General features: G+C 32.8%; 1 protein-coding gene across 3 annotated transcripts; it reads left to right on the top strand.

Moving 5' to 3' along the window:
* The first annotated feature begins 1,612 nt into the window (after positions 1-1,612).
* LOC115988828 lies at positions 1,613-9,473 on the top strand. Of its 3 annotated transcripts, XM_031112450.1 has the most exons (5): positions 1,613-2,027; positions 2,798-2,879; positions 3,342-3,425; positions 5,347-5,859; positions 8,004-9,473. In XM_031112450.1, exons 4-5 carry the CDS (start codon positions 5,357-5,359, stop codon positions 9,292-9,294), a joined length of 1,794 nt encoding a protein of 597 aa, XP_030968310.1. In that variant the 5' UTR covers positions 1,613-2,027; positions 2,798-2,879; positions 3,342-3,425; positions 5,347-5,356; the 3' UTR covers positions 9,295-9,473. The 3 variants fall into 3 exon arrangements, with proteins under 3 accessions (XP_030968310.1, XP_030968311.1, XP_030968309.1); XM_031112451.1 differs by lacking the exons at positions 2,798-2,879; positions 3,342-3,425; XM_031112449.1 differs by lacking the exons at positions 1,613-2,027; positions 2,798-2,879 and having other exon boundaries at positions 2,916-3,425.
* The last annotated feature ends 283 nt before the right edge of the window (positions 9,474-9,756 follow it).

Below are 9,756 nucleotides of genomic sequence, written 5' to 3'. Positions count from 1 at the left end.
TTTTATTAGAACAAAAATAGTTTCAAAACATATTCCGTCATTACAAATGTGAACATTAGGTAATTTATAATTAATTATCAACTTTTCTCCATTGGCCTGAGTTAATCTTTCAGATTATTTTTTCATAATATTTTAGAGGTATTAATCCTTCTTGTATACAATTCATGTCAACTCCAGAATCTATCAAAGCAACTTCTGTCAAAGAGAATTCTTTATTAATTACTAGAGTGACTTCTGTATGCCATTTTTGAAAAATAGCTCTGTCAATTAAACTCAGAATGTTATGTTTATTATGATCAATTTCTTTATCATGTGAAATTTCTTTTTCTAAAGGGGAGCGACCATTAGGTTAAAAGCCCAATGCTCTACCAACTGAGCTATACACCCAAAAAAAGATATAGTCTCTGTCATTATTATGTCTGTTATAGGAAAGCCTGTCAAGTTAACTATTTCAGCAATATTTTGTTCATTTACATGTGTGTGAAATAATCCTCTTTAATTTCTGTGGGGCCCAAATGATTTATGGGCCGGGCCCGTCTACCTGGGAAAAATCTGAAGGCCCAAGCCGAGGAGGGCTATGGCCCAAGCCCGACAAAATAGCCTGTGGATATCGCCGAGGACGGCTCAGTCCTCGGCAGACCCAAAGTTCCCCTCCCTGAAGGAAGGGTAAAAACGGTATAGGACCGAAATCAGGACGAAAGATCTAAAATATCCAGGGAAAGCTGCTCTCACTGCCATTCTATGCTCTGAACCTGACAGAGCCGCAGTCTTTGGCTTTTACAACCACCCTCAACGACTTTGAATATGGGCTGATGGGACAAGTATCAATTTTGGAAAGGTTGACCCTATACGTGGACGACGGACAATGAACGTAGGCGAATATAAAAAGGAAAAAGAAGTAACCTAAAGGGGGGTTGGGAAAAATGGCCAGAAACCAGAGCTTCCCAGCCCACCTCCAGGAGAAAGACTCCAGAGGTGTAGGAAAACTTAAACTTGTACGGACACCGCGAAAAACCCACCTCCTATCGATCAAGGCCTAGCCCTCCAAACCCACGCTCTACAAATGATATTGTTGGGGGCCTTTTCACGTGCGAACCCGACACTGTTACGGTTCGCCAAGAATCGCGTCCTTACAATAATAAAATTCGATATTATTAATGTTAAGTTTTATTTAAAAGACCAGGTAAAACTCGATTATGAGAATACGAAATTTTACACAAAACTCAATTTTGTTACGATAATTAATTAAAATAGGGACATTTTATTAAATAATTTGAAAAAAAAAAAAGACAGATTGCTAAATTATTTTCTAAACATTTTGGCCCTGAACGTATCTCTCTCTCAGTCGAATCTTTCTTCTTTCTATTGGTCTCTTGGCTATTTGCCACTATATACCTGGTTGTCAACTTACTCTCTTCTGCATGATTTGTGCTAGTGACGGTGGAGGCCAAGCTAATGAAGTTCTCAAATAAACAAATTTCATGACTAAAAAAAATACTTTATTTTACAAATTAATTTTTATATCAATGCATTAAACAAACCACCTAAGGTTAGAACTTAGAACATAACAACTTTAAATACAATTTTTATAGCATTATTTTTCGTTCTCTCTCTCTCTTCTTTTCCCCTCTGTTTCCTTTGTTGATGTTCTTCTTCTTCTTTGTTTGCACAGTAGCTTGGTAAACTCAGCAAGCTAGCTCCGATCCCTTGAGATCTGTTAGTTTTTCTCCATCATTTCGCGAAACCGACGCTGCAAATCTCTTCTTTGGATCTCCATCTTCGGAGACACCACGCGCCGTCACAGAGATCAAGTCGGCTTGTGGTTCACGAAGCCAACGCCACGGATCTCTTCGTCGGCCTCCGATGTGTAAAACCCATGAAGCCGGCGTCCGTCTTTAGCCTCACGTGCCTCCACGCGCGTCCTGAAGTTTCCCGTCGACCCACGCGCCGTCGAAGACCGCCGCTGACTGCGTTGCTCCGATTCCGAAGAATCCATGGCTTCTTCCTGCACTTTTATCTCAAAAAAGGTTTGCTTTTGCTTCTATTTTTGAAAACACAAATGGCTAATTTCCTAACCGTTGGATCATTGTTTTTACACGTCACTCATCTTTTAAAAAAAAAAAAAAAAAAATCACTCCTCTATTTTAAAATGGGAGGAAACTGGAGGTGAACCTTTCCCCTATATATTAACTATGCGATTTTTTCAGAGTTTAATTTTGTTTTGAGATTTAGAAAAGATTTGGGTTCTTATTTGTTCTAATATTACAAATTGTTAACACTATTTTTTTTTTTTTTTTTTAATGGAGTTTTTGGGTTGTTTTCTGAATGAACTTTAAGATTTGAGAACCGTAACATGTCTATATTTTTTGCCAAAATCCTAGGGTGCCAGTAAGTAAGTTGTTCTTAACTTTTGTGATTTTTTTTTTGGTTAGTTATTAATACTCTTAAGTCTTAAGGGAATTTTTGAAAAGCCATGCCAATCTCAATGACCCACATTCTAATATCTTTGGGTTTTTATCCTATCTCATTAGGATTGCTCTTTGATGTTGTGGGTTTTCTTTTGGGGGTTGTTTTATTGTGTTTGTTTTTAATTTAATGAGGTGAAATGGAAGTATTGTTTGGCAATCATGTGAGTTGGGTTTCTTCATAAATAATATGGGTCTTTGCTATAGGATGGTCTAGTTAGGCTCTAGGGCCCTGATCTCATCTTAGAGATCTTTTCAATTTATCAAGACAGTGTGACGGTAAACTTTGCGATGCGTCTTGTTATTGATAGACTTGATCCTTGTGTTTTTAGGATCCGGGATTCGTAGTGATGGATGACTGGATTGGATAATTTTTTGGTGTCCGGTTGAGGTTACATTGGTTGGCCTTTTGAGGTAAGTGGCTTCTTTAACATTGAGAAAGGGGGGGGGGGGGGGGGTGGCAAGTTTAGTGTAAAGCTCATAGAATTTTATTGTGTTCATTAACATCGTAATCTAATATTTGTTTGAAGATTTCTAGATATTAGGATATCAACACTAGAGGTTGTGAACAAATTAGTTTATTATTTTAATTTTTTTTCTTTTATAGAAATCAAACGTTGTAGTTGAATATTCCATGATCTACTAAACAAATAAAAGTCATTTTAATTATGGTTATTTTATGTTCCAACTTACTACTTACAACAACATAACAATTCAAATAATTTCTTGACTTATCCTATATAAAAATTAATTTTTCTTTCCATTAATTTTTATTGAGTTTTCATTCCATTATTTATTTCTTTTAAATTTAAGATACTTCATTATTTCTCCATCTTACAAATCTATTGTACCAAAAATTGGTCCCAAAAACTTCAGGTTAATAATTCATTACAAAACAGAAGTGTTACTCACCAGCTGGTAGGCAGGATCAGTAAACATACAATACCAATTTCAATTTTGGTATGTTCCCACTTTCCAATTACCCCCACTATGCAATATTCCATCCTTTGTAAGATCATTTACATCAGCTTGGGTAAAATTTTCTGTTTATTTTATTATAAGAACATACTTTTTCTATTTTACATACTTTTTAAAGCACCTCACATCAAATTATCTACCTTACACTACATTTTATTAAATATAATTTTTCTTGATTTTTAAAATTGTTTATCTTTCATTATATACAACAACCATTATTCACTTTTTTTATTTATCATTGGGATACATAAAAAAAAAAAAAAGAATAAAAAACTAAATGCAAAATGAATAGTATTAGTGTAAAATTTACATGGTTACGGTAGTAAATTTATAAATTTATATAATTATACACTGACTGATGTGAATTATTTTAAAGCAAAATTGTGTAAATTTTATACATTTTTCTATTATACACCCCTTGATAGAGTCCTCTAACCATAACAGATAACCACATGTTTACCTGACCTTTATCTGGTAGCACTACTGTACCAATATTTATCTTTGTCACAATTAACATTAGTATCATTTAGCCAAGAAGCATTTTTATCATAGATTCACAATTCAAGAGAGGGGCGAGAGATTAGGGAGTGCCAAGATCTGGCTTTCATAAATTTAGAAGAGAGAGAGAGAGAGGGGCCTCACTCAACACATTGCAAAGAGAGAGAGAGAGAGAGGGGATTGAGGAGAAATATTCTGAATTGAGAAGGGAGATCTATGAACATGTCAATTTGACTTGTGTGTGGGTGAATAGGAGATCTATGTAATAAGCATGTATTTTTACACAACTTTGCATGGTCTAATGTGGATTAATTTTGGGCGTGCATGATTGGCTAAAATATGGTATTTTTATTATTATTAAACAAGCACTAATGCAAGTGCTCTTTATGATGAAATCAATGTAAAATTGTTGGAGAGGGGGCCAAAACTTTTGGAAAAGGGAGCCAAATATAAAATTGTAGAGAATATATTTACTTATTTTTTGTTAGATATATATTAGTCCATTAACATAGGTCCAAGTCTAATTTTATTTTGTGTGCAAACCAAGTCTCCTACTTGTATTAGAAGTATATTAGTTTAGAGTTAAGTTTGTTATATATTTCCATGTTATGGTTCATTGTAACACAGGTTTTGTTTTACACTCTTATATAATAAAAATGTAGCCCTTATGGGTTTCTTCCTATTTTATACTTGTGTTCTTGTGTTTTTATTTTATACTTTCCTTTTCCATATCTATTCAAGCATGTTCAACATGTAATATATCATAATTAATATTTAAAAATTCTTAAGGCCAGGTTGGCACCTTTTGCTTATGTAATAAAATTTTGGATAGAGTTTCATTACTACTCTCACTAAAACAATTGACATAAGTACATATCTTAAAAATCTAAATTGTTGGATTGCATGATCTTTTATGTTCTTAACATCAATGTCAAATTTCGTTCCAATAAGATTTTTTTTACTATTTAATTCATAAACTTATTTTTTATGCATAATTTTAGACTACAAAAATTTAAAATTTAAACATTTGTTCGATGACAACCACATTTGAAAATTGTCCTGGATATCAAAGAGAAGCCCAAAAAAAAAAGAAAAATCAGCCATACTATTTATTATACAAGTTTCCTGTCTAACTTTTTATGTTATTTTATACTCTACGGATCATGGTAGTCCAAAAGAGAGTACGTCCTTCTTAATGACTGAAGTGCATCATTAGGCGGATAAAAGAAAACTAAAGTAGTTACGCACTGCTTGTATCCTTTCTTCAGCTACTTTACACACTGCATGCTTGAAATAAAAAATTCACATCAAATCATTTTTACTCATAATTTTTACTAACAGTTATAATTGAGTGTACTTTTTTTTTTTTTTTTAAATAATAAATTGATGTTCGAAGATTTACCAGGAGAGATTCAATGGCTTCCTCAAGAACCTCATCATCATCGCCATCTTCCTCATTTACACCTCAATGGACATATGATGTATTCATTAGTTTTAGAGGCCGGGACACCCGCAATGGTTTTACTGACCATTTATATACTGCTTTGAAACATAAAGGAATTTTCACTTTTAGAGATGATGAAAAAATTGAGAGAGGAAAATTAATTTCACCAGAAATATCGAAAGCAATTGAAGAATCGAGGTTTGCAATTGTCATTCTCTCAAAAAATTATGCATCTTCTACTTGGTGCCTAAATGAACTTGCAAAAATCATTAAATGTATAAAAGAGACGGGAATAACAGTTCTACCTGTTTTTTATTATGTGGATCCATCTGAGGTACGAAAACAAACAGGAACTTTTGCACAAGCTTTTGTCAAATACAAAAAAGATTTAAAGGAGCCTATAGAGAAGGTACAAACATGGAAAGATGCTCTAAGAGAAGTGGCCAATCTTTCGGGGTGGCATTTGCAAGATAGGTACTTTAATTTGATATACTATCTTTTTAAAATGTTTCAAAAAATTCTTCCTATATATGGCATGAACTATAACGGGAACAATAAAATAGAATTTTGACTGAATATATATATATATATATATATATATATATATATATATAACCAAAATATGATTTGATGGTTTCCTCTTTTGACTACCAAAAAAGTTATAAATAAAAATTTAAAAGTAAAATTACAAAATTTGAAGTATAGAATATGATGAGTTTAAATTTGTCAAAAGAAAAAAATATAGATTTTTTTTTAGAGAATTGATATAGGAAAATCTTAAATGTTGAACAGTGAGAAGAATAAAAAAGTTATATCCATAACATTTTCACAATACTGTACAATAAATCATCAGTAGTTTGTTGTTATTGGTTATAATTTAAATCTATCAATAAAATGATTTTTTTGCCTTACCAGTAACAACTCGTAACAACTTAGCACTTAGAATTTGTTGTAAAAGTATTGTAAAAATGTTGTGAACATAATATTTCTAAAAAAACAGAAGAGAAGGTGATTAACATATGGATATCTTTTAAAATTAAATTATCCTTAGCCCATACATATAAATTATAAAGTAGTGAAGTAGTTAATGATAATTATATAAATGAATTGAGAAAAATAAAATTTTATTGAAAAAAGAGCTTCAATTTAATTTGTTTACTAGCTTGTAAAGACACATTTAAGGATAAACTTAGATGCGTTTTAAATATCTCTACCTAATTTTAATAATACTATTGATGTTCATTCTAGAACTTTTGTCAATTCTTGAAAAAATCTTGTAAGGATCACATTTTTGCTAGAATATGTAAGTACTCATTATTATTTACTCTATTATAGTTTAAAAGAAAGTTTGCTGAATTATTTATATACTTAATTATTATGTCACAACGTAATTTTTGTTATTGTCATGTAAGTAATTTATTCAAAGATTTATATATTTTAAAAAATTATTAAAATTGGGTTATTACAAAGATATATTGAAAAGGAATATCAAAATTTTTGAATATATTAAAAATTTTCATTGAATTTTATACTTGAATTAATAATATTTTATGATATAGATAAGATAGGTTTTTTTTTTTAAAATTTTTTTTAATTAAAAAAAAAAAACTTGTAATAGTTAAAATGAATTAGAAGGTATAATTTTCAGTGTGCTTCAAGTAGAATGTGTAGAAGTGGTTTTGATTAGGCTTGATGTAGTTCTAAACAGACTAGAGTAGTTTTAATTTTAGGAAAATTGCACATAATTAGAGCATATGAAATCTAATTAAAATGACATTTTACTCAAGTTTAGAACGATATTAGAATCTAATTTGAATTATTGTTGAACTTCCACTATAATATATTGTATACATAACTACATATATAGCGAGGATGGCCATAATGATAGTTGTAATACTTTGGCAAATGGCAAATATATATATATATATATATATATATATATATTGAAAATATACAGATTTTACATTAAATTAAGGTGTAATGTTGTTAAGGAATGGAACGCTGAGAGCACTTGCATTAGTCAATGTATAATAGCATAATGATTAAATTTAGTATGTCTATCTCCAAAAATCACCCATATCAATAAGTTAAAATTGTGTAAATTTACATTATTGCTATAGTAATAGTGCAATTACTGTTTACATGTAAATCTATTTTTTTAATAATTATTAATATATATATATATATATATATATTAATGAATTGTAATGTAAAGTAGATAATTTGATGTAGATGTTTTTGAGAGGTGATTATGTAAAATAGATAAAATAGGTTTTTATGTTAAAATAGATAGAAACTTTTGCATGAGCTGATACAAAGTATGTAAAACCCAGGAACCTTCAAACACAATTATCTGTGAAAATTAAGAAGTGGGCCAAGGAACAATCCATAATTGTATTGTTAAAATTAACTAAAACGCAACACTTATGAGGGTCAACACTTACGAGGGTAGTTCTTTAAATTTTAGCTTTAAGCATTCAATTACATATATGCGTCCCAGTTTCAGTTTTTACCAACTAAACTGAATTCCATATACCTACTAAATTATAATTTTGGATCCTGTCATGGCCGATTTAGAATCGCAGCTTATAATTGTTCTCTTTCTCTCTCCATTACAGGTCTGAGGCAGAATGTGTCCAAAACATTGTGAAAGTGATATTAAATAAAATGAAAACATTCTTATGGAAGTCATGTGGAGATATTATACCATCGAAGAAGGCTCTGTTAAGAATGAAAACAATGGAAAACCCCAGCTCTAAGCCCTGCTGCAATACCAGTACTGAGGATGTTGTGCACGCTTGGTGGCCTTGTTTACAAGCGCAAGGCAGGGAGGTTTGGGAAAAGAGTAATATGCGAGATTCTCTTCTGGGGCGTCGTTTTGCAGATGAACCAGACCTGGTGTGGACTGGGCTTGAACAGAATCAAGATGAGGCTGAGTTTTTTGCTCGTCTACTGTGGCTGGTTTGGCTGAGGAGAAATAAAAAAATGGTTGGTGCTGAAGTGAGGTCAATTGAAGTAGAGTTAGTATGGTTAAAGGACATGATATGGTTAATGGATATGTGGTTAAAGGCTCTGTTCAGGCGGAAAAAACTGGGAAGCCTCAGCTGTGAGCCCTGCAAATGCAAAACCACTCCACAACCACCAGGCAGGGAAGTTTGGCAAAAGAGTAATACGCTAGATTCTCTTTTGGGACGTCATTTTGGAGATGAACAAGAACTGGTGTGGATTGGACTTGAAAAGAATCAAGATGAGGCAGGGTTTTTTGCTAAGCTACTGTGGCTGGTTTGGCTGAGTAGAAGAAACAAGACAAGGGTGGGTACGGAAGTGGGGTCAATCAAAGCAGAGTTAGTGTGGTTAAATGATGGAAAACATGGACAACCTCAACCACCAGTAGCAAGATGGACACCTCCGGAAACTGATGTCTTTAAAGTAAATTTTGAAGGAGCTGTATTTCCAGAATCTCAGAAAATAGGCATTGGTATTGTTATTCGAGACAGTGAAGGGCAAATCATGGCGGCTTTGAGTGAGAAATTGAGAGGTCCTCGAATACAAAAACCGGAGGTTGTGGAGGCTATCGCAGCAAGAAGAGCTATAATTTTTGCCAGAGAACATTGCCGCCTGCATCAGGTGGTATTAGAAGGAGATTGTCAGATGTTAATGCAAGCTCTTCAGATGGGGGATTCTAATTCAGTATTAATAGGGCATCTAGTTGCTGATGTGAAGCACCATACAGTAAGTTTCAAGAGGTGTAATTTCACGTTTGTAAGTAAAAGTTGTAATCGGGTGGCACATGCATTAGCTCAATATGCATGGAATGTTAAATCATTCCAAGTATGGATGGAGGATCTTCCTCCACCTGCTATACCACTAGCCCTAAAAGACGCACTAGTCCCTCTAATTGAGTTCTGAAGAAGATTTGCACTCCAGAACGATGTTCACATTATTGGAGTTGGGGAATGGGCGGAATGGGCAGACAACTCTTATTAGAGTTGTTTAGAATATGATGATATGACTCACCATATGCATGACCTCAAACATTTTCCTAACCGCTTAAGATTTCTTTATTAAAGTCAGTACACTTCAAAATATTTTCCATCAAGTTTCCAACCAAATGAAATGAGCTTGTTAAACTCTTGGAAGGACTTGAATTGTCAAAAGTTGGTGACTTGACATTAGCCAACAAGCCATTAAATGTTTGCATGCCCATGTAAGAAAGTGTGGCTTGATATTCAACCAAGCCCAAGATTGGCAATCCAACAAATAGCATGCGTGAAGAAATATCAAAAGCTTGCATTAAATGTTGTAGATTTGTTGCATGGATTCTTGGCTGAAGTTGTCGACTTTCTTAGCAGTGGAAGTCTTGCCATTATT

The sequence above is a fragment of the Quercus lobata genome, chromosome 5 (assembly GCF_001633185.2).
Source record: "Quercus lobata isolate SW786 chromosome 5, ValleyOak3.0 Primary Assembly, whole genome shotgun sequence".
Classification (NCBI taxonomy): domain Eukaryota; kingdom Viridiplantae; phylum Streptophyta; class Magnoliopsida; order Fagales; family Fagaceae; genus Quercus; species Quercus lobata.
This window is presented reverse-complemented; position numbering and strand designations above follow the sequence as displayed.

Excerpts from the sequence above, each read along its gene's own strand:
- LOC115988828 (XM_031112451.1), top strand. The coding sequence starts at position 5,357 with ATGGCTTCCTCAAGAACCTCATCATCATCGCCATCTTCCTCATTTACA. Across the intron at positions 5,860-8,003 it reads GGGTGGCATTTGCAAGATAG|GTCTGAGGCAGAATGTGTCC; the intron begins GTACTTTAATTT and ends TCTCCATTACAG.